The 27,025-nt window shown below is 36.1% G+C and overlaps 1 protein-coding gene across 1 annotated transcript in view; it reads right to left on the bottom strand.

Moving 5' to 3' along the window:
* Positions 1 to 27,025, bottom strand: part of snta1 (syntrophin, alpha 1) — a gene marked incomplete at its 3' end in the record, with an annotated part of 109,890 nt that overhangs the window by 7,721 nt on the left and 75,144 nt on the right. The window contains exon 8 of the mRNA XM_079510747.1: positions 11,128 to 11,249. Coding sequence (XP_079366873.1) covers positions 11,128 to 11,249 — 122 coding nt within the window. The remainder of the gene's footprint in view (positions 1 to 11,127; positions 11,250 to 27,025) is intronic.

The following is a 27,025-nucleotide window of genomic DNA, read 5'->3' as shown; positions in this document are numbered from 1 at the left end:
TATATTTCTAAAACTATGAAACATTTCAAAGATTCCTTTTTCAGGCAATTTCAAATTTCAAAGTAAAATGTTCCAGCATTCCATCGTAAGATGAACCTAAATAGGTTCGAATGGGGTTTCTAGGTGTAAGTATATAGGACTAGTAGCATGCCAAAGTTTGTGCTATTGCCATTGAGAATGCATTGGCCGTTTAAGTTAAAGAAACTACAAAACATTTCAAAGTAAAAAGTTCCAGCATGTGTCTCCACAGTAAGCTGAATTATAAAAAGTGTGAATGGACTTTCTAGGTGAAAGTGCTTTTTTGATGTGCCAATATCTGCCATTGAGCCCCATTGTAAATGTCTCAAATTTTAAAGCACTATATTTCTAAAACTATGAAACATTTCAAAGATTCCTTTCCAGGCAAACATGTCCACCGTAAGATGAACCTAAATACGTTTGAATGGGGTTTATAGGTGTAAGTATGTAGGACTAGTAGCATGCCAAAGTTTGTGCTATTGCCATTGAGAATGCATTGGGCGTTTAAGTTAAATAACTCAGAAACTACAAAACATTTCAAAGTAAAAAGTTTCAGCATGTGTCTCCAGAGTAAGCTGAATTATAAAAAGTGTGACTGGAGTTTCTAGGTGAAAGTGATTTTTTGACGTGCCAATATCTGCCATTGAGCCCCATTGTAAATGTCTCAAATTTGAAAGCACTATATTTCTAAAACTATGAAACATTTCAAAGATTCCTTTTCAGGCAAACATGTCCACCGTAAGATGAACCTAAATAGGTTCTAATGGGGTTTCTAGGTGTAAGTATGTAGGACTAGTAGCATGCCAAGGTTTGTGCTATTGCCATTGAGAATGCATTGGGCGTTTAAGTTAAATAACTCAGAAACTAAAAAACATTTCAAAGTAAAAGGTTCCAGCATGTGTCTCCACAGTAAGCTTATTTATAAAAAGTGTGAATGGAGTTAGTAGGTGAAAGTGCTTTTTTTACGTGCCAATATCTGTCATTGAGCCCCATTGTAAATGTCTCAAATTTGAAAGGATTATATTTCTAAAACTATGAAAAATTTCAAAGATTCCTTTTCAGGCAAACATGTCCACCGTAAGATGAACCTAAATAGGTTTGAATGGGGTTTCTAGGTGTAAGTATGTAGGACTAGTAGCATGCCAAGGTTTGTGCTATTGCCATTGAGAATGCATTGGGCGTTTAAGTTAAATAACTCAGAAACTACAAAACATTTCAAAGTAAAAAGTTCCAGCATGTGTCTCCAGAGTAAGCTGAATTATAAAAAGTGTGACTGGAGTTTCTAGGTGAAAGTGATTTTTTGATGTGCCAATATCTGCCATTGAGCCCCATTGTAAATGTCTCAAATTTGAAAGCACTATATTTCTAAAACTATGAAACATTTCAAAGATTCCTTTTCAGGCAAACATGTCCACCGTAAGATGAACCTAAATAGGTTTGAATGGGGTTTATAGGTGTAAGTATGTAGGACTAGTAGAATGCCAAAGTTTGTGCTATTGCCATTGAGAATGCATTGGGCGTTTAAGTTAAATAACTCAGAAACTACAAAACATTTCAAAGTAAAAAGTTCCAGCATGTGTCTCCACAGTAAGCTTATTTATAAAAAGTGTGAATGGAGTTAGTAGGTGAAAGTGCTTTTTTGACGTGCCAATATCTGCCATTGAGCCCCATTGTAAATTTCGCAAATTTGAAAGCACTATATTTCTAAAACTATGAAACATTTCAAAGATTCCTTTTCAGGTAAACATGTCCACCGTAAGATGAACCTAAATAGGTTTGAATGGGGTTTATAGGTGTAAGTATGTAGGACTAGTAGAATGCCAAAGTTTGTGCTATTGCCATTGAGAATGCATTGGGCGTTTAAGTTAAATAACTCAGAAACTACAAAACATTTCAAAGTAAAAGGTTCCAGCATGTGTCTCCACAGTAAGCTTATTTATAAAAAGTGTGAATGGAGTTAGTAGGTGAAAGTGCTTTTTTGACGTGCCAATATCTGCCATTGAGCCCCATTGTAAATTTTGCAAATTTGAAAGCAGTATATTTCTAAAACTATGAAACATTTAAAAGATTCCTTTTCAGGCAAACATGTCCACCGTAAGATGAACCTAAATAGGTTTGAATGGGGTTTATAGGTGTAAGTATGTGGGACTAGTAGCATGCCAAAGTTTGTGCTATTGCCATTGAGAATGCATTGGGCGTTTAAGTTAAATAACTCAGAAACTACAAAACATTTCAAAGTAAAAAGTTCCAGCATGTGTCTTCACAGTAAGCTGAATTATAAAAAGTGTGAATGGAGTTTCTAGGTGAAAGTGCTTTTTTGATGTGCCAATATCTGCCATTGAGCCCCATTGTAAATGTCTCAAATTTGAAAGCACTATATTTCTAAAACTATGAAACATTTCAATGATTCCTTTTCAGGCAAACATGTCCACCGTAAGATGAACCTAAATAGGTTTGAATGGGGTTTATAGGTGTAAGTATGTAGGACTAGTAGAATGCCAAAGTTTGTGCTATTGCCATTGAGAATGCATTGGGCGTTTAAGTTAAATAACTCAGAAACTACAAAACATTTCAAAGTAAAAAGTTCCAGCATGTGTCTCCACAGTAAGCTTATTTATAAAAAGTGTGAATGGAGTTAGTAGGTAAAAGTGCTTTTTTGACGTGCCAATATCTGCCATTGAGCCCCATTGTAAATTTTGCAAATTTGAAAGCACTATATTTCTAAAACTATGAAACATTTCAAAGATTCCTTTTCAGGCAAACATGTCCACCGTAAGATGAACCTAAATAGGTTTGAATGGGGTTTATAGGTGTAAGTATGTGGGACTAGTAGCATGCCAAAGTTTGTGCTATTGCCATTGAGTGTGCATTGGGCGTTTAAGTTAAATAACTCAGAAACTACAAAACATTTCAAAGTAAAAAGTTCCAGCATGTGTCTTCACAGTAAGCTGAATTATAAAAAGTGTGAATGGAGTTTCTAGGTAAAAGTGCTTTTTTGAAGTGCCAATATCTGCCATTGAGCCCCATTGTAAATGTCTCAAATTTGAAAGCACTATATTTCTAAAACTATGAAACATTTCAAAGATTCCTTTTCAGGCAAACATGTCCACCGTAAGATGAACCTAAATAGGTTTGAATGGGGTTTATAGGTGTAAGTATGTGGGACTAGTATTATGCCAAAGTTTGTGCTATTGCCATTGAGAATGCATTGGGCGTTTAAGTTAAATAACTCAGAAACTACAAAACATTTCAAAGTAAAAAGTTCCAGCATGTGTCTTCACAGTAAGCTGAATTATAAAAAGTGTGAATGGAGTTTCTAGGTAAAAGTGCTTTTTTGACGTGCCAATATCTGCCATTGAGCCCCATTGTAAATGTCTCAAATTTGAAAGCATTATATTTCTAAAACTATGAAACATTTCAAAGATTCCTTTTCAGGCAAACATGTCCACCGTAAGATGAACCTAAATAGGTTTGAATGGGGTTTCTAGGTGTAAGTATGTAGGACAAGTAGCATGCCAACGTTTGTGCCATTGCCATTGAGAATGCATTGGGCGTTTAAGTTAAATAACTCAGAGACTACAAAACATTTCAAAGTAAAAAGTTCCAGCATGTGTCTCCACAGGAAGCTGAATTATAAAAAGTGTGAATGGAGTTTCTAGGTGAAAGTGCTTTTTTGACGTGCCAATATCTGCCATTGAGCCCCATTGTAAATGTCTCAAATTTGAAAGCACTATATTTCTAAAACTATGAAACATTTCAAAGATTCCTTTTCAGGCAAACATGTCCACCGTAAGATGAACCTAAATAGGTTTGAATGGGGTTTCTAGGTGTAAGTATGTAGGACTAGTAGCATGCCAAAGTTTGTGCTATTGCCATTGAGAATGCATTGGGCGTTTAAGTTAAATAACTCAGAAACTACAAAACATTTCAAAGTAAAAAGTTCCAGCATGTGTCTCCACAGTAAGCTGAATTATAAAAAGTGTGAATGGAGTTTCTAGGTGAAAGTGCTTTTTTGACGTGCCAATATCTGCCATTGAGCCCCATTGTACATTTCTCAAATTTGAAAGCACTATATTTCTAAAACTATGAAACATTTCAAAGATTCCTTTTCAGGCAAACATGTCCACTGTGAGATGAACCTAAATAGGTTTGAATGGGGTTTCTAGGTGTAAGTATGTAGGACTAGTAGCATGCCAAAGTTTGTGCTATTGCCATTGAGAATGCATTGGGCGTTTAAGTTAAATAACTCAGAAACTACAAAACATTTCAAAGTAAAAAGTTCCAGCATGTGTCTCCACAGTAAGCTGAATTATAAAAAGTGTGAATGGAGTTTCTAGGTGAAAGTTCTTTTTTGATGTGCCAATATCTGCCATTGAGCCCCATTGTAAATGTCTCAAATTTGAAAGCACTATATTTCTAAAACTATGAAACATTTCAAAGATCCCTTTTCAGGCAAACATGTCCACCGTAAGATGAACCTAAATAGGTTTGAATGGGGTTTATAGGTGTAAGTATGTAGGACTAGTAGAATGCCAAAGTTTGTGCTATTGCCATTGAGAATGCATTGGGCGTTTAAGTTAAATAACTCAGAAACTACAAAACATTTCAAAGTAAAAAGTTCCAGCATGTGTCTCCACAGTAAGCTTATTTATAAAAAGTGTGAATGGAGTTAGTAGGTGAAAGTGCTTTTTTGACGTGCCAATATCTGCCATTGAGCCCCATTGTAAATTTCGCAAATTTGAAAGCAGTATATTTCTAAAACTATGAAACATTTAAAAGATTCCTTTTCAGGCAAACATGTCCACCGTAAGATGAACCTAAATAGGTTTGAATGGGGTTTATAGGTGTAAGTATGTGGGACTAGTAGCATGCCAAAGTTTGTGCTATTGCCATTGAGAATGCATTGGGCGTTTAAGTTAAATAACTCAGAAACTACAAAACATTTCAAAGTAAAAAGTTCCAGCATGTGTCTTCACAGTAAGCTGAATTATAAAAAGTGTGAATGGAGTTTCTAGGTGAAAGTGCTTTTTTGATGTGCCAATATCTGCCATTGAGCCCCATTGTAAATGTCTCAAATTTGAAAGCACTATATTTCTAAAACTATGAAACATTTCAATGATTCCTTTTCAGGCAAACATGTCCACCGTAAGATGAACCTAAATAGGTTTGAATGGGGTTTATAGGTGTTAGTATGTAGGACTAGTAGAATGCCAAAGTTTGTGCTATTGCCATTGAGAATGCATTGGGCGTTTAAGTTAAATAACTCAGAAACTACAAAACATTTCAAAGTAAAAAGTTCCAGCATGTGTCTCCACAGTAAGCTTATTTATAAAAAGTGTGAATGGAGTTAGTAGGTAAAAGTGCTTTTTTGACGTGCCAATATCTGCCATTGAGCCCCATTGTAAATTTTGCAAATTTGAAAGCACTATATTTCTAAAACTATGAAACATTTCAAAGATTCCTTTTCAGGCAAACATGTCCACCGTAAGATGAACCTAAATAGGTTTGAATGGGGTTTATAGGTGTAAGTATGTGGGACTAGTAGCATGCCAAAGTTTGTGCTATTGCCATTGAGTGTGCATTGGGCGTTTAAGTTAAATAACTCAGAAACTACAAAACATTTCAAAGTAAAAAGTTCCAGCATGTGTCTTCACAGTAAGCTGAATTATAAAAAGTGTGAATGGAGTTTCTAGGTAAAAGTGCTTTTTTGAAGTGCCAATATCTGCCATTGAGCCCCATTGTAAATGTCTCAAATTTGAAAGCACTATATTTCTAAAACTATGAAACATTTCAAAGATTCCTTTTCAGGCAAACATGTCCACCGTAAGATGAACCTAAATAGGTTTGAATGGGGTTTATAGGTGTAAGTATGTGGGACTAGTATTATGCCAAAGTTTGTGCTATTGCCATTGAGAATGCATTGGGCGTTTAAGTTAAATAACTCAGAAACTACAAAACATTTCAAAGTAAAAAGTTCCAGCATGTGTCTTCACAGTAAGCTGAATTATAAAAAGTGTGAATGGAGTTTCTAGGTAAAAGTGCTTTTTTGACGTGCCAATATCTGCCATTGAGCCCCATTGTAAATGTCTCAAATTTGAAAGCATTATATTTCTAAAACTATGAAACATTTCAAAGATTCCTTTTCAGGCAAACATGTCCACCGTAAGATGAACCTAAATAGGTTTGAATGGGGTTTCTAGGTGTAAGTATGTAGGACAAGTAGCATGCCAACGTTTGTGCCATTGCCATTGAGAATGCATTGGGCGTTTAAGTTAAATAACTCAGAGACTACAAAACATTTCAAAGTAAAAAGTTCCAGCATGTGTCTCCACAGGAAGCTGAATTATAAAAAGTGTGAATGGAGTTTCTAGGTGAAAGTGCTTTTTTGACGTGCCAATATCTGCCATTGAGCCCCATTGTAAATGTCTCAAATTTGAAAGCACTATATTACTAAAACTATGAAACATTTCAAAGATTCCTTTTCAGGCAAACATGTCCACCGTAAGATGAACCTAAATAGGTTTGAATGGGGTTTCTAGGTGTAAGTATGTAGGACTAGTAGCATGCCAAAGTTTGTGCTATTGCCATTGAGAATGCATTGGGCGTTTAAGTTAAATAACTCAGAAACTACAAAACATTTCAAAGTAAAAAGTTCCAGCATGTGTCTCCACAGTAAGCTGAATTATAAAAAGTGTGAATGGAGTTTCTAGGTGAAAGTGCTTTTTTGACGTGCCAATATCTGCCATTGAGCCCCATTGTACATTTCTCAAATTTGAAAGCACTATATTTCTAAAACTATGAAACATTTCAAAGATTCCTTTTCAGGCAAACATGTCCACCGTGAGATGAACCTAAATAGGTTTGAATGGGGTTTCTAGGTGTAAGTATGTAGGACTAGTAGCATGCCAAAGTTTGTGCTATTGCCATTGAGAATGCATTGGGCGTTTAAGTTAAATAACTCAGAAACTACAAAACATTTCAAAGTAAAAAGTTCCAGCATGTGTCTTCACAGTAAGCTGAATTATAAAAAGTGTGAATGGAGTTTCTAGGTAAAAGTGCTTTTTTGAAGTGCCAATATCTGCCATTGAGCCCCATTGTAAATGTCTCAAATTTGAAAGCACTATATTTCTAAAACTATGAAACATTTCAAAGATTCCTTTTCAGGCAAACATGTCCACCGTAAGATGAACCTAAATAGGTTTGAATGGGGTTTATAGGTGTAAGTATGTGGGACTAGTATTATGCCAAAGTTTGTGCTATTGCCATTGAGAATGCATTGGGCGTTTAAGTTAAATAACTCAGAAACTACAAAACATTTCAAAGTAAAAAGTTCCAGCATGTGTCTCCACAGTAAGCTGAATTATAAAAAGTGTGAATGGAGTTTCTAGGTGAAAGTTCTTTTTTGACGTGCCAATATCTGCCATTGAGCCCCATTGTACATTTCTCAAATTTGAAAGCACTATATTTCTAAAACTATGAAACATTTCAAAGATCCCTTTTCAGGCAAACATGTCCACCGTGAGATGAACCTAAATAGGTTTGAATGGGGTTTCTAGGTGTAAGTATGTAGGACTAGTAGCATGCCAAAGTTTGTGCTATTGCCATTGAGAATGCATTGGGCGTTTAAGTTAAATAACTCAGAAACTACAAAACATTTCAAAGTAAAAAGTTCCAGCATGTGTCTCCACAGTAAGCTGAATTATAAAAAGTGTGAATGGAGTTTCTAGGTGAAAGTGCTTTTTTGATGTGCCAATATCTGCCATTGAGCCCCATTGTAAATGTCTCAAATTTGAAAGCATTATATTTCTAAAACTATGAAACATTTCAAAGATTCCTTTTCAGGCAAACATGTCCACCGTAAGATGAACCTAAATGGGTTTGAATGGGGTTTCTAGGTGTAAGTATGTAGGATTAGTAGCATGCCAAAGTTTGTGCTATTGCCATTGAGAATGCATTGGGCGTTTAAGTTAAATAACTCAGAAACTACAAAACATTTCAAAGTAAAAAGTTCCAGCATGTGTCTCCACAGTTAGCTGAATTATAAAAAGTGTGAATGGAGTTTCTAGGTGAAAGTGCTTTTTTGATGTGCCAATATCTGCCATTGAGCCCCATTGTAAATGTCTCAAATTTGAAAGCATTATATTTCTAAAACTATGAAACATTTCAAAGATTCCTTTTCAGGCAAACATGTCCACCGTAAGATGAACCTAAATGGGTTTGAATGGGGTTTCTAGGTGTAAGTATGTAGGATTAGTAGCATGCCAAAGTTTGTGCTATTGCCATTGAGAATGCATTGGGCGTTTATTTAAGTTAATCAATCAATACTTTATTTCAGTCAGGGAGATCCATATCACAGAAATATACATTACAGTATAAAAAGCACCTACAGTACAGTAGTCTGTAGGTGTCTAACATGCAGACAAGTCCGCCAATGCTTCCACAGTTTGGAAGAGAATCTATACGAGCTGTATACAGGGTTAGTCAAAGCAGTAATGATGTCGTTATCTCTGAGCGAGTGTGGCGCACATCTCTCAACGAATCCATAAACTAATCCTCTCTTGTATATGATTTTTGTCTTGTATACATATGTATATACGTAAAGTAGCCTACTACTCATTTAGGATGCAGGTACGTCTCATGTGGTCTTTGGGGCCACGTACGTTCTCATTTGATTTCATGAAGGTTTAACCCATTTTGGACGGGAACCCCTTGTTATACTTTAGCTATTGAAAAATAGCAGATCTACACTCTAAATTCTCCACTCATTGAACTTGTAGGTCTGCTATTTTTGAAAAATCGTAAAAATGTGGCGCAAATCTTTGAATATATATTCTTTCAAAGTGAATGTTTTTAACTCAGGTCTAAATGGATTAATTAGCACAGCATGGGCAGGAGTGTTGTGTAATTATTATACCTCGGTTGAAAATCTCTTGGAGAGGCTGTGAAAAGTCATTTTGACGTGGCCAACTGTACGTCTCACATTGCGTGTGTGTGTGTGTGTGTGTGTGTGTGTGTGTGTGTGTGTGTGTGTGTGTGTGTGTGTGTGTGTGTGTGTGTGTGTGTGTGTGTGTGTGTGTGTGTGTACACGCGCACACAACACACATGCATACGGTAACAGTATATGTATATACAGTACATACCACATTCTTCACATCTTATTGTTTACACTTGATGGGAAGAATGTGGTGCTTTGACATTTGGAGGTGGATGCCGTGACCCCTTAGGTTATTTTTAAAGTCGTTCTCTGCCGGAAACGTTCAGCTACTGAGAGACAGAGAGAGAGAGACGTACTGGCTGTTGTGTGCAACTAGCATTTATTAAAAAAAAGAAAAAACAGATTTCCTCATTTTTGCAACTTTTTCTCTCCTTTGTTGGTGCTAGCACAACGCACGTCTCCATGCCAACGTGGATATATCAACCAATCCGGTGGGCGGTTGACTGGTTTCCATGCCAACGTGGATATATCAACCAATCCGGTGGGCGGTAGGAGAGGGGGCTGCTATAGCCGCAGTGCTCGAAAAAGTACTCAATTGTTTTTACTTTAAGTAAAAGTATCAATGTTGCAAAAAAGAACTACTCCGCAAGTACAATTAAAACTCAAAAAGTACTTGAATTCAAAATGTACTTGAGTATGAAAGTATACAAAAGTATTGGCGTCAAAATGTAAAGTACCAAAACTGGTACTCACTATGCAGAATGTCCCATTTCGAGTTTTCAACTGTATAGCAGATCTACAAGCTCACAATGTGTCGCGATGCGACGCATTGTGAGCTTGTAGATCGGCTATTTTCAAATGGCCGCAATGTATAGGGCTGAAGTGTTTAACGTATGTTTTTGTAATAATAATCAAAGTAACTAAAGTTTCCAAATAAATGTAGTGGAGTAAAAGCAAAATATTTAAGATGTAGTGGTAGATGTAAAAGTATTGGAAATTGAGTACAAATAATACCTCAAAACCGTACTTAAGTAGCCTAAAATACATGTAGTTATAGTTACTCTCCACCACTGGCTAGCCATTGATTCTGGCTCCATGAGAGAGGCGAGTAGTGCAGAGAAGGTCATAGCGGTGTGCTTGGGCTAAAGGCTCCTTCATTCTTCAATGCTAGGCATGCCTCTCGCACACAGACCAGCTCCTGTAGTATTTTTTATTTATTTTGTATTATTTTTTTCAGTTGCAACTTTGGTTCTGCGGTGGAGGAGGAAGAGCAGGAAATGGAGGCGGTTTTAACAAGAAATGGGTTTCTTTTTGCTTTGTGTTCAGAATCAGTTAAGATGTCTTTTATAGTGATTGATACAGTGCAAAATGAATGGTTCATTACCCCAAATGTGATATTGTGTTATTTTATGGGGAAACCGAAATGTATTACCGGTATCTATATTAGAGAGAGAGAGAGAGAGAGAGAGAGAGAGAGAGAGAGAGAGAGAGAGAGAGAGAGAGAGAGAGAGAGAGAGAGAGAGAGAGAGAGAGAGAGAGAGGGTTCAGACAGTGAAAGTGCTATGAATGTGTTTAAGGTGGGGCAGTAGTTTAATATGATTGTTGCACTCTCATTTTCATTTCAACAGTAGGTGTCACTTTTTTTTCTTTCTTTTTTTCAAAATGTTGTATATAGGTAATTTAATTTTCCAATAAAACCTATTTTGATTTGTCAGTTTTGTGCCAGTTTCCATAATCAGATTAATACGAGAATGTAGCTGGTTTCATACCAGATCAGGCAAGAGGCAAGAGATCAACCTTGGGATCACTGATGTACTGTATATGTTTACTTGCGCAAGCAGAGCGTGCAAGTATGGTGGTCGTGCTGGTCATATTCTATAACTTATAATTGTCTGTTGATGGTGATGTAATTAAGATGTGTTTCAATGTCGGGTGGGCAAAAGGTGATGTATGTATGTATACCACCAGAACTAAAAACATCGCTAGGATGCAACTGGGACGTATCCTCAGTGATGTATCCCAAGGTCATCGGGGTTTCGGGTCTTCCAACATCATACCCCTCACTCGGGTGACCCAGCCGGGGTAATCAAGTCCCGACTTACGTCCCAGTAGCTACCCTCGATCAGTCCCTTAGGGAAAAGCCAGGGCCACACAATCCGCTGCTCCAGAACTACTCTGCCGGTACTGGACGGGCCATCCAGCGGGTACCGGGCGGGGGTGGGTTGACTCCTGGACGAGCACCTCCTACGTCTCACCAGGTCCTCTCCCATGCTCTCACCAGGGTCACCTGCAGGACCTGTGCGTTGCACCAGATTCCCTTAACACTTAATTCGGGAGTGGTGGATTCCGCAGGCTCCACCGGCAAGGCGACAGTGGTGCCACAGGCTCCACTTGCGGCTTGAATAGCCATCCTAAAGGCCTCAGTAGTTGTACAGGGTATAAGTATCATATTCTTTTGTTCTATATATCTTTTGTTCTATTGTGTGTAATTATTAGACATAATGGACATAATTTCTATAGATTTCTATACATGCTTTGTGTGCTGTTGTCTATAGTATGTACAAAAGAAATCTATTCAGACTCATGTATAAACAAGACTCTTTAGAAATCTTTAGAGAACAGGGTGTTCTTTTGTATAGTTTGTGTGGTTTTTGTTCACTGTTTGTGCATGTTTTTGGTGTACACTTTCTGTTAATGTGTGACCCTCTCCTGCAGAGAGTGGGCTGCTAGAACCGTCTCATGCCTTTTTGTCTCTATTGACAAAACGCACTCATTAGGACATAATTGAATTGTAATGTCTGTCTGGCTGAGTGAGTGTGTGCGTTAGTGAGTGATCCTATGGAAAGAGGGGCTTTCTTTTGTTATTATTGTGTACACTTTCTGTTAAAGTGTAACCATGTCATGCCTTTTTTGTCTCTATTGACAAAAGCCACTCATTTGGACTCATTGGACTTGTGACGACTCAAAGCCATTGAATTGTAATGTCTGTCTGGCTGAGTGAGTGAGTGTGCGTGCGTGCGTGCATTAATTGCATGGACTGTTCCCCATGGATTCAGTCTGTCTGTCTGTGTGTGAGAGATGTAAAGGAGCCATAAGCCTTTGGAAGTAGGGTCTTTCTTTTGTGTTATTAGCAATAATAGCCAAGTACAGGTTTTTGTGTTCACTTTCTGTTACACTTTAACAGTCCCGTGCCTTTTTGTCTCTATTGACAAAAAAGCCACTCATATGGACTTGTGACAACTCAAAGCCATTTAATTGTAATGGATAGGTCTGGCTGAGTGTGCGTGCTTGCGTGCGTGCATTGTAAGGACAGTTCCCCACTTTAGGGGCTCAGTCTGTCTGCCTGTGTCTCACTCGTAAAACCTTTGGGTACAGTGAGTGTGTGTGGGTGTGTGGGTGTGTGTGTGTGTGTGTGTGTGTGTGTGTGTGTGTGTGTGTGTGAGATGTAAAGGCCAATCTATAGAAAAAGGGGGCTTTCATTGTAATTCATGAACAAAAGCCTTTTGTTATGGATAGGTGACTGCTTAGAACTAATGGACCCTAAATGTGTTAGATCTCTCTCTCTCTCTCTCTCTGTGAGCATGTGTTGCGTGCGTGCATGCATGTTTTAGGGTGGTTGGTTTATCCAATAACTTTAGAAATATAATATATATAATATAATATTATATAGTGAATCCATGATTGGGCAACAGTGTTAAAACGGTGTTCACCCCATAACTGAGACATCCTGTGACATAACAGCTGTAACTAGTACTAAAAGTAAAACATTTCGTAAAATACATGCCGGTATAGGGCATGCATGTTTAAAAGTATAATTGACATGATTATGGGCATGTCTTTTAGACCACTAGATTTTAGTTAAACAGAACTGTCAAACATTCATGTTTTGACAGACTGCAAATAATTACAGTAACTGATGGTCTGCTAACATTTACACATTTTAACCAAATACATGCGTACATGCGTACATACATTTACACATTTTAACCAAATACATGCGTACATGCGTACGTACATACATACGTGCATACGTACATACATACATGCATACATGCATACACGTGTATGCTATTATTATTGTCTTTTTTTGCTTGATTTTATATGACTGGACATGACTATATTCTATAACAAGCACCAACATGATGTTTGTTACATTTATTCAGTACATAAGTCTAACCATTAATCACTGATACCATTTTTTCCTTGTGTTTTAAAGTTACTAAAGTATGTAGAAGTATGAAGAAAATGTGTTAGACACACTTTTAAAAAATATACGAAAGTAACAGATCTACAATCTCCCAATGCATCACAATTCACTGTCATTGTTTTATAGAATGCAATGGCAAATTATATTGAATACACACCATACAATTGCAAAACCTAGGTCATTCTGCATTATGCTGTATTCTACTGCAATAAGCATGAGCAGAGACCTCTAGTTCTCTAGTTTCTCTGAGACTTGCAAGAGTCACCGAGTCAAGTTTTTAAAACTGTAGTGTTTATGATAAGTTTATGATATAAATATGCTCACGTAAACAAGTTGAATCAGCATACAACTTGAATCATTATACAACGTGTAGTAGTTATCTTGTATACTCTAATTAGCATCTTATGATGTATAACAACAGTTATGTTTTATCTACACATTTTGTAAGCCTATGCATACATGCAAATCTACAGTATCATACATATTTTATTCTTACATGTCCCCCATAGTCCATACTCATACTCCATACACCATACAAACTTAGCTGTAACATTATTCCATGTCTTAATATCTGACAATGTTAATTTCAAATTAAATTATTTTGAAAAATCTATATCCATTATGACAAACCATTAGTATATATATATATATTTAGGCTATTGTATGATCTGTCAGTGGTCAGGGATGGATTAACCCAAGAATTATATGTGAACGGTGTGCAACAGGTCCTACAGTAATTAGGCAACTACTGCTAGAAAAGCCATATGCTAGAAATGTTCTCACAATGATTGGTATAGTCTAATTGTATTTGTAGTAGTGTTATGATTAGGCCTAATGATCCAATCCTTGTAGGTAGATCGGTAGCGAGACAAGTTTTATGCCTCCTGGTAAAAGTTATACTCCCATTGTAAGGAAACTGTGATACGCACACATGCTATGGTAGAATATCAGCATGTGAATGCTCTTGCATAAGATGGTTAATTACTAAACTAGTGTTTTTCTAGGACATTACAGTAGACCTAACTAATTCATGAAGAATAAGCCTATAGCCTTTTACTAAAGAACAGGCAATATTTTGAAATAAGGCCTCATTATGTCCATGGCAAGGCATATGACTCAACAAGTTACATTTAGACAGTTTATGCTCAACATTATGATATTGTGTCATAGGCACAGTAGGCATGGTGAATATTACCGGTTGTCTGTATCGTTGAACAGAGGTATTATACCTGCAAGTCTAGCATGACTACCAGTTATTCAATGCAACCTATTTTTTTCCTCTAACTATAGTGTTTTTTAGATGGATGCTAGTCCACATCCATGAACCTCTGCAACAAATTAACTCACAATAACAACTACAAAACCATTAAAAACATCTATACCATACACCCTACATTACGAGAATGCAAAACATGAAACAAAAACATGCAAATACAGAACAGAATGTTCTGTTACAGCCATTGTAATATCAAAAGAAATGTATACAGATCCTATACATATCCTAGAAAAAACAAAACTATACCTGCAATCAACACAATGGACCAATACCAGATCACCGAAACATAAGTTCATCACAAATGTATAGTGACACCTACAGTATCATCAATAAGGCACTAAAATCAACAACACACAAAACATCACAACACCGCAAAATCAAACGTAACATGAAACATGCAAAAATAAAAAGTGCCATCTGACTGACTGCTCTATAGTTCAACAACAACTCTTAAGCCAATGCCTCCAATACACATCCATTAGCAAAAGGCATCGTTATCAAAAACGTAATATTTTGAATAGTATGATATAGGCTGCAAAGGCAGCAATATGTATGAATATATATATATATTATAGCATAGAGGTCCATACTACAATCATATAATACACAAAAACAACTATTGCATATTATTCAGAACCAATACACACCACTACCCAACAGCATAAACACTGTACATCACCAATCAATAATAGCTGAACATCTACACATCATTATGACTAATGAAGTGCTCAATATACTAGTTCAACACAGCTTAATAACAAAGTATGTAAATATCTGAATACTTTGCCTTGGCAACGTAACTGTATATGATTTCTCATATAAAACTCATTTGAAACGAATTGATCGGACTATTTAATTTTAGGTGAACACATTATGGTGCTGAAGATAGATAGTAGTAGATATTGTTGGTTATAGGTAATGATGAAGCCTTATGTCCAATAGGGGACGAAGAGGAGTAAGTAAGTAATAGGTAACGATGACTATAGGGTAGATTGATTGCATGATATTTGATTGATTGACATTTGATTGTTAGATAGACTATAGTCTAGACTACAGGGGTATAAGCTATGCTGCTATAGGCATACAAGGATGTATTTGCAGTATATTACAGTATATTTTCAATCCAAAAAACTGTAGATAGGGTCTGCACACAAAACACACTGTTTTTGTGTTGACAATAACTATTGACAACAACAACCCAACATACTAGTATATATGCAATAGTATCAAGCATATATATATATTTTTTTTTTAAATAAAATACTCTATACTGTGTATGTGTAGAATAATAAGATATGCTTGAACGGTTCAACTATGTGCTAATATATATATTTTTTATAACCTCCTAGAAAAAAACTGTATGGGGCATACAAAACACATTAACATCAGTATGTCTGATGGTGCAGTGTGTAAATGTAACAAAGACCATTATAACAGGTTATGTACACTATGCTTATATATGGTAATATGGTTTTCCAAGAATTCAGAAACTACAGTTTAGAAAAACGTGTACACCTAAACCTGCACAAAAACGATATGGTATGAGTGACATCCTATATTGTTTATTGTTTCAACGTTCAGATTATTGATATTCCATGCATTTGAAGCATTACCTCTGGGTTCCTTGCTAACTTGCTAACTATGAGTACACCATATTGTTCAAGATTGTTCAAAATACTATATGTATAATAATGAACAAATATTGATGCATGTTCAGATATAATCATGTACTAGTTATGTTGACTTATTAGTTAAAGAATAGCGTTAAAGTGTCAGAGAATAGTGGTGCTGTAACTGCAATTGTAGCTTTAAAACCATATGGATAATAAAATAATCATATGGATAATAAACTTAGGCTAAAGGATTACTTGGGCAAAAGCTGTCCACTTCAATTATTATTATTATTATTATTATTATTATTATGTATTATATATATAACCTGTCCTGTAGGGTAGGCTACTGTCTCTACATTTTCTGTAAGAAACCATGTAATGGCCCATTTAGTAAAAACTAGACTCATTTTTACACTCATGTTTACACTCATGTTTATGGATTATATGTTATATGTTGTTCGTACATTCTTCTAGACACTTAAAACTACTATGAGTGTATGATATTGTTGTTTGACAAGCAAGTATGTACATGATCATTTAGTTTACGCAGATATGCTGTGCATAACGACTGAATGTTACAATTATCCACCAATGGTGGTTGTTAGTTACAGAATATATCAATTCTTAGTTTCATGAGTTTCAGAATGGTATTTAGTCAAATTCCATGTAACGGTAAAAAGTTATGATCATTGTCATGACAAAAACTGTGTATAATGATAAATTACTTATCTGATATACTGTACTGTACAAGTAGTACTGTATGTAGTACTATACCATAATATTGAAAAACATAGATATTTCAAATCCGTACACTACCGTACAATCCCTAGGCATATATTATCTACAGCTAGACATCTACTCTATGTCTGCGCTATTCTATGACCCCATAAATGATTCTAAATGTTAGGCCTTCTTAAAGTAGTTTCATGTCCAGTGTATGCTACATGCTTAAATTATAAATTGTACACAATATTGTTCAAAATCATATATGTCTAATAATGAACAAATATTGATACATGTACATATAGAAACCTGCACTATTTTGCGATACATTTGTTTGAAAATGCTGTTGCATCTTGAATTGTGACATTGTAAATGTACATGTAAACAATGAATTGAATAATCAATGAGAGGGTGTGGTGTTTGGAGTCAGGTCCCTATTTAAAAGGGTGGTCACAGAGCTGTAGGCCTGCAGAGAAAAGACAGCTAGCCTTATTTGCACCAGATAAATTAGGAGATACTTCCTCATCAATTATTTCCTCTCAATTTTGTCATGGAGCCTATGGGTAAAGCACGTACCCCTAATGAATCAGTGGAACACCAACCGTTATTGCAGACTGAAACAACCGATGCAGATACAATTACAGTACCTAGGTACAGATCATACAACCCTCTCAAAGTATGGGGGTATAATCCGCCAGAGGACAGCTTTGCCTATACCCCTGATTTCAAAATATATGAAGAGAGAGCGGAGGACGATGTTATGACAGCGGACCCATGCTACATGAACATACCTGTATACAGGCCAAGAGATGATGAGGAGGACCTGGTGGACTCTGATCTGGTGGACTTAATAATCGATACGGATGACGAGTACTATGACCAGAGAGAGCCGTTAGATTTGACTACAAGCAAGAAAACTCCTGGACTTTCCGAAAATGCACAACTACCCATCACAATCCCATCATTCCCAGCACCGAACTATGAAACACAGAACTATTCCAAATCACTGCCATCCCCTGCAAACTCTGGTGATGAGGATGCAACATCCTCTCTAGCTGTATCCAAGGCCTGGATCTCGGAGTCTGCTTTACCTACAGTCAAAACATTCTTCAGGTCCCCACATACGGAATGGGGTCGCATGAATGTTAAAGATATAAAGATTGCATTAAAGTTATGGGATATCGAAAACGAACAGAAAAATAGAGATTCACATGAAGGGACATAGGGAATAATAGATATTAATGTAATAGACTTAGTGTAAAAAACTACTAAAAGTCATTGATTTGTAAAATAATGAGGTAATATTGAACTGTGTACTACATGATTTAATATGGATATCTATGTCTATTAAATGTTTCTTGCTAAATAAAAAATATCAAATACATATTCTTCCTCTTTTTTTATTACGTGTTGTTACCCATGTTAAATTCTAGTTAGATTCTGACAATGTAATGCAGGTACTAACTTGGTAAGGCTATGTCACTGTGGGAGTGGACCTAAAAACGCAGAATGCATAATTTGTGCTATGACTAATATGACTATTGTGCATGTGCACGAACAGAAAAACAGGTATATATTATCTACATCTAGACATCTACTCTATGTATGCACACCATGTATGTAGTAAAAATGATAACAAAATATAAATTTTTATGATTACATATTTATTTTGATTACATATTCAAGAATGAACACAGCATTCATTATTATTATTCATATGTATCATTGTCATGATGATCATGGATTAGCAGCCACCGAAGTATCAGCTACTCTTCCTGGGGTCCACAACAAACAAGTGAAACAATACATACAGTGTAACACAACAATAACCGTATCATCATATTCAGCGTCTTCGTCCGTATCCCCAGTACTGGTGGGATTCCACCATGATGGTGCCTCATACACAACCCGCCGAGGGTCCATCCACCAAGCTTTGTCTCCTCCACTTGAGCTGGATTCGCACACTGAAAAAGTAGAGTCCTCCATGGTGAATGGTGATATCACAATTATACACAGAGTATAAGGTAGAGGTTGCGGAGTGAGTCTTTTTACCTATAGTGTAGTTGGGGTGGGCGTAGTAGCTGCATCATTTTGGTGTTGGTGCGTCAGTTTCCAGGCTGTCATCAGGCATTGAGAATAATGTAGCTCCCGCAGGTTTTGCGAGATCGATACCAGTATGCCTATTAGGTATATAATCACCAAATGAAATCCCTGTACGGACTCTAGGTCCAGGACATGTGCTGCAATCCACACGCCTCTGTTTTACACGAGGACAATCCCCCGAATACCCTGAATCTACACGATTGAAGCCTCTAATCCGTTCTTCCATCAAAGCTATCTTTCGGCTCTCTTTAGTTGCTTTGAAAAAAACAGTACCTTCCCTTAACACATGCCTTAGAATACCTAAATCGTCCAAACCAACGGATAGTTGGATTGGAAAGTATTTTTCTTTCTCCATTATAGATTTAGGAAATTCCAAAAGATTATGGCATTGAGATTTGTATCTCACTAACAGCCATAGTTTTGACCTAGAACAGTCAACGATGAAGCCCTCATCATCACTACGAGCTGGTATTGTATCGTCCACTCGCACCCTTCGAGATGGTTTGACATAGGCAGGGTTTAGCTTCTGCTCCAACTGCAGATAATTGCAGAACTCCAAAATACCATTTACCAAACTCTCAAATTCAGATTCATAGACTCGTATGTAAGGCAATCTGTCTTCAAAGATACTGTCCCCTGAGTCCAATGTATAGAGTTCAATATATGGATAATTCTTGAACTGAAAAAAAGACAACCGTATTTTCCGCCTGTCCGATAACGCCCAAACTTTTCTATCCTCATCCTCATAGCTCAGACCGGTAGAGCACATATTTTCTTTCTTTTCTTTTTCTTTCTTTCTTTGGGACAGCTCGTGTCTAGGCTTACTCACTCATGCTGGGGCCCTGTCCCCGCAGTATTTAACACCATGTCTCAGAGAGGCGGAGCCTTCTAAGAATAACTCCTTTTGTTATTCATGGTTATTACCTTTGAGGTCATACTGTGTGATAGTATAATAATGAACAAATCTTGTTTCACGAGAAACATGGCAGGGCCTATAATATTTACATGTAATAGTTAGTAATAGTCATGTTTTAATAGTTTAATAGTTCAATACTATTAGTATGCAATCATAGAGTCATTGAGTACACAAGTGTAGTGTAAAACCAATACACTAATTCACTGATACAGAGATTAATGTACTAATGTTACTTTAATAGACAATTGTAGATAATTGTACATGCACAATAGTCATATTAGTCATAGCACAAATTATGCATTCTGCGTTTTTAGGTCCACTCCCACAGTGACATAGCCTTACCAAGTTAGTACCTGCATTACATTGTCAGAATCTAACTAGAATTTAACATGGGTAACAACACGTAATAAAAAAAGAGGAAGAATATGTATTTGATATTTTTTATTTAGCAAGAAACATTTAATAGACATAGATATCCATATTAAATCATGTAGTACACAGTTCAATATTACCTCATTATTTTACAAATCAATGACTTTTAGTAGTTTTTTACACTAAGTCTATTACATTAATATCTATTATTCCCTATGTCCCTTCATGTGAATCTCTATTTTTCTGTTCGTTTTCGATATCCCATAACTTTAATGCAATCTTTATATCTTTAACATTCATGCGACCCCATTCCGTATGTGGGGACCTGAAGAATGTTTTGACTGTAGGTAAAGCAGACTCCGAGATCCAGGCCTTGGATACAGCTAGAGAGGATGTTGCATCCTCATCACCAGAGTTTGCAGGGGATGGCAGTGATTTGGAATAGTTCTGTGTTTCATAGTTCGGTGCTGGGAATGATGGGATTGTGATGGGTAGTTGTGCATTTTCGGAAAGTCCAGGAGTTTTCTTGCTTGTAGTCAAATCTAACGGCTCTCTCTGGTCATAGTACTCGTCATCCGTATCGATTATTAAGTCCACCAGATCAGAGTCCACCAGGTCCTCCTCATCATCTCTTGGCCTGTATACAGGTATGTTCATGTAGCATGGGTCCGCTGTCATAACATCGTCCTCCGCTCTCTCTTCATATATTTTGAAATCAGGGGTATAGGCAAAGCTGTCCTCTGGCGGATTATACCCCCATACTTTGAGAGGGTTGTATGATCTGTACCTAGGTACTGTAATTGTATCTGCATCGGTTGTTTCAGTCTGCAATAACGGTTGGTGTTCCACTGATTCATTAGGGGTACGTGCTTTACCCATAGGCTCCATGACAAAATTGAGAGGAAATAATTGATGAGGAAGTATCTCCTAATTTATCTGGTGCAAATAAGGCTAGCTGTCTTTTCTCTGCAGGCCTACAGCTCTGTGACCACCCTTTTAAATAGGGACCTGACTCCAAACACCACACCCTCTCATTGATTATTCAATTCATTGTTTACATGTACATTTACAATGTCACAATTCAAGATGCAACAGCATTTTCAAACAAATGTATCGCAAAATAGTGCAGGTTTCTATATGTACATGTATCAATATTTGTTCATTATTAGACATATATGATTTTGAACAATATTGTGTACAATTTATAATTTAAGCATGTAGCATACACTGGACATGAAACTACTTTAAGAAGGCCTAACATTTAGAATCATTTATGGGGTCATAGAATAGCGCAGACATAGAGTAGATGTCTAGCTGTAGATAATATATGCCTAGGGATTGTACGGTAGTGTACGGATTTGAAATATCTATGTTTTTCAATATTATGGTATAGTACTACATACAGTACTACTTGTACAGTACAGTATATCAGATAAGTAATTTATCATTATACACAGTTTTTGTCATGACAATGATCATAACTTTTTACCGTTACATGGAATTTGACTAAATACCATTCTGAAACTCATGAAACTAAGAATTGATATATTCTGTAACTAACAACCACCATTGGTGGATAATTGTAACATTCAGTCGTTATGCACAGCATATCTGCGTAAACTAAATGACCATGTACATACTTGCTTGTCAAACAACAATATCATACACTCATAGTAGTTTTAAGTGTCTAGAAGAATGTACGAACAACATATAACATATAATCCATAAACATGAGTGTAAACATGAGTGTAAAAATGAGTCTAGTTTTTACTAAATGGGCCATTACATGGTTTCTTACAGAAAATGTAGAGACAGTAGCCTACCCTACAGGACAGGTTATATATATAATACATAATAATAATAATAATAATAATAATAATAATAATTGAAGTGGACAGCTTTTGCCCAAGTAATCCTTTAGCCTAAGTTTATTATCCATATGATTATTTTATTATCCATATGGTTTTAAAGCTACAATTGCAGTTACAGCACCACTATTCTCTGACACTTTAACGCTATTCTTTAACTAATAAGTCAACATAACTAGTACATGATTATATCTGAACATGCATCAATATTTGTTCATTATTATACATATAGTATTTTGAACAATCTTGAACAATATGGTGTACTCATAGTTAGCAAGTTAGCAAGGAACCCAGAGGTAATGCTTCAAATGCATGGAATATCAATAATCTGAACGTTGAAACAATAAACAATATAGGATGTCACTCATACCATATCGTTTTTGTGCAGGTTTAGGTGTACACGTTTTTCTAAACTGTAGTTTCTGAATTCTTGGAAAACCATATTACCATATATAAGCATAGTGTACATAACCTGTTATAATGGTCTTTGTTACATTTACACACTGCACCATCAGACATACTGATGTTAATGTGTTTTGTATGCCCCATACAGTTTTTTTCTAGGAGGTTATAAAAAATATATATATTAGCACATAGTTGAACCGTTCAAGCATATCTTATTATTCTACACATACACAGTATAGAGTATTTTATTTAAAAAAAATATATATATATATGCTTGATACTATTGCATATATACTAGTATGTTGGGTTGTTGTTGTCAATAGTTATTGTCAACACAAAAACAGTGTGTTTTGTGTGCAGACCCTATCTACAGTTTTTTGGATTGAAAATATACTGTAATATACTGCAAATACATCCTTGTATGCCTATAGCAGCATAGCTTATACCCCTGTAGTCTAGACTATAGTCTATCTAACAATCAAATGTCAATCAATCAAATATCATGCAATCAATCTACCCTATAGTCATCGTTACCTATTACTTACTTACTCCTCTTCGTCCCCTATTGGACATAAGGCTTCATCATTACCTATAACCAACAATATCTACTACTATCTATCTTCAGCACCATAATGTGTTCACCTAAAATTAAATAGTCCGATCAATTCGTTTCAAATGAGTTTTATATGAGAAATCATATACAGTTACGTTGCCAAGGCAAAGTATTCAGATATTTACATACTTTGTTATTAAGCTGTGTTGAACTAGTATATTGAGCACTTCATTAGTCATAATGATGTGTAGATGTTCAGCTATTATTGATTGGTGATGTACAGTGTTTATGCTGTTGGGTAGTGGTGTGTATTGGTTCTGAATAATATGCAATAGTTGTTTTTGTGTATTATATGATTGTAGTATGGACCTCTATGCTATAATATATATATATATTCATACATATTGCTGCCTTTGCAGCCTATATCATACTATTCAAAATATTACGTTTTTGATAACGATGCCTTTTGCTAATGGATGTGTATTGGAGGCATTGGCTTAAGAGTTGTTGTTGAACTATAGAGCAGTCAGTCAGATGGCACTTTTTATTTTTGCATGTTTCATGTTACGTTTGATTTTGCGGTGTTGTGATGTTTTGTGTGTTGTTGATTTTAGTGCCTTATTGATGATACTGTAGGTGTCACTATACATTTGTGATGAACTTATGTTTCGGTGATCTGGTATTGGTCCATTGTGTTGATTGCAGGTATAGTTTTGTTTTTTCTAGGATATGTATAGGATCTGTATACATTTCTTTTGATATTACAATGGCTGTAACAGAACATTCTGTTCTGTATTTGCATGTTTTTGTTTCATGTTTTGCATTCTCGTAATGTAGGGTGTATGGTATAGATGTTTTTAATGGTTTTGTAGTTGTTATTGTGAGTTAATTTGTTGCAGAGGTTCATGGATGTGGACTAGCATCCATCTAAAAAACACTATAGTTAGAGGAAAAAAATAGGTTGCATTGAATAACTGGTAGTCATGCTAGACTTGCAGGTATAATACCTCTGTTCAACGATACAGACAACCGGTAATATTCACCATGCCTACTGTGCCTATGACACAATATCATAATGTTGAGCATAAACTGTCTAAATGTAACTTGTTGAGTCATATGCCTTGCCATGGACATAATGAGGCCTTATTTCAAAATATTGCCTGTTCTTTAGTAAAAGGCTATAGGCTTATTCTTCATGAATTAGTTAGGTCTACTGTAATGTCCTAGAAAAACACTAGTTTAGTAATTAACCATCTTATGCAAGAGCATTCACATGCTGATATTCTACCATAGCATGTGTGCGTATCACAGTTTCCTTACAATGGGAGTATAACTTTTACCAGGAGGCATAAAACTTGTCTCGCTACCGATCTACCTACAAGGATTGGATCATTAGGCCTAATCATAACACTACTACAAATACAATTAGACTATACCAATCATTGTGAGAACATTTCTAGCATATGGCTTTTCTAGCAGTAGTTGCCTAATTACTGTAGGACCTGTTGCACACCGTTCACATATAATTCTTGGGTTAATCCATCCCTGACCACTGACAGATCATACAATAGCCTAAATATATATATATATACTAATGGTTTGTCATAATGGATATAGATTTTTCAAAATAATTTAATTTGAAATTAACATTGTCAGATATTAAGACATGGAATAATGTTACAGCTAAGTTTGTATGGTGTATGGAGTATGAGTATGGACTATGGGGGACATGTAAGAATAAAATATGTATGATACTGTAGATTTGCATGTATGCATAGGCTTACAAAATGTGTTAGATAAAACATAACTGATGTTATACATCATAAGATGCTAATTAGAGCATACAAGATAACTACTACATGTTGTATAATGATTCAAGTTGTATGCTGATTCAACTTGTTTACGTGAGCATATTTATATCATAAACTTATCATAAACACTACAGTTTTAAAAACTTGACTCGGTGACTCTTGCAAGTCTCAGAGAAACTAGAGAACTAGAGGTCTCTGCTCATGCTTATTGCAGTAGAATACAGCATAATGCAGAATGACCTAGGTGTTGCAATTGTATGGTGTGTATTCAATATAATTTGCCATTGCATTCTATAAAACAATGACAGTGAATTGTGATGCATTGGGAGATTGTAGATCTGTTACTTTCGTATATTTTTTAAAAGTGTGTCTAACACATTTTCTTCATACTTCTACATACTTTAGTAACTTTAAAACACAAGGAAAAAATGGTATCAGTGATTAATGGTTAGACTTATGTACTGAATAAATGTAACAAACATCATGTTGGTGCTTGTTATAGAATATAGTCATGTCCAGTCATATAAAATCATGCAAAAAGCATAATAATAATAGCATACACGTGTATGCATGTATGTATGTATGTATGTATGTATGTATGTATGTATGTACGTACGTATGTATGCATGTACGCATGTATTTTGGTTAAAATGTGTAAATGTATGTACGCATGTACGCATGTATTTGGTTAAAATGTGTAAATGTTAGCAGACCATCAGTTACTGTAATTATTTGCAGTCTGTCAAAACATGAATGTTTGACAGTTCTGTTTAACTAAATCTAGTGGTCTAAAAGACATGCCCATAATCATGTCAATTATACTTTTAAACATGCATGCCCTATATGTATTTTACGAAATGTTTTACTTTTAGTACTAGTTACAGCTGTTATGTCACAGGATGTCTCAGAGTTATGGGGTGCACACCGTTTTAACACTGTTGCCTAACCATGGAATAAATATATAATATTATATTATATATATATTATATTTCTAAAGTTATTGGATAAACCATGCATCCAGAATAACGCATGCACGCACGCACGCTCACACACACAGTGAGAGAGAGAGATCTAATTAAGTAATTAGTCCATTAGTTCTAAGCAGTCACCTATCCATAACAAAAGGCTTTTGTTCTTGAATACATTGAAAATCCCCTTTTACAAAGGCCTTTACATCTCTCACACACACACACACACACACCCACACCCACACCCACACACACACACACACACACACACACACACACACACACACACACACACACACTGTACCCACAGTTTTTATGAGTGAGACACAGGCAGACAGACTGAGCCCCTAAAGTGGGGAACTGTCCTTACAATGCACGCACGCAAGCACGCACACTCAGCCAGACCTATCCATTACAATTAAATGGCTTTGAGTTGTCACAAGTCCAAATGAGTGGCTTTTTTGTCAATAGAGAGACAGAAAGTGAACACAAAAAACCTGTACTTGGCTATTATTGGTAATACAACAAAAGAAAGACCCTACTCCCAAAGGCCTTTACAGCTCTCACCCACACACAGACAGACTGAATCCATGGGGAACAGTCCATGCAATTAATGCATGCACGCACACTCACTCACTCAGCCAGACAGACATTACAATTCAATGGCTTTGAGTCGTCACAAGTCCAATGAGTCCAAATGAGTGGCTTTTGTCAATAGAGACAAAAAGGCATGACATGGTTACACTTTAACAGAAAGTGTACACAATAATAACACAAAAGAAAAGACCCTCTTTCCATAGGATCACTCACTCACTCACTCACTCAGCCAGACAGACATTACAATTCAATGACATCCTAATGAGTGCCTTTTGTCAATAGAGACAAAAAGGCATGAGACGGTTCTAGCATCCCACTCTCTGCAGGAGAGGGTCACACATTAACAGAAAGTGTACACCAAAAACATGCACAAACAGTGTACAATAAGCACACAAACTACACAAAAGAACACCCCTTTTTCTAAAGAGTCTTGTCTATACATGAGTCTGAATAGATTTATTTTGTACATACTATAGACAACAGCACACAAAGCATGTATAGAAATCTATAGAAATTATGTCCATTATGTCTAATAATTACACACAATAGAACAAAAGATATATAGAACAAAAGAATATGATACTTATACCCTGTACAACTACTTGTGTGTGTGTGTGTGTGTGTGTGTGTGTGTGTGTGTGTGTGTGTGTGTGTGTGTTC

Source organism: Electrona antarctica, assembly GCF_951216825.1.
Source record: "Electrona antarctica genome assembly, chromosome: 9".
Classification (NCBI taxonomy): domain Eukaryota; kingdom Metazoa; phylum Chordata; class Actinopteri; order Myctophiformes; family Myctophidae; genus Electrona; species Electrona antarctica.
The sequence above is the reverse complement of the archived record's forward strand: the minus strand, read 5'-3'. Positions and strand labels throughout refer to the sequence as shown.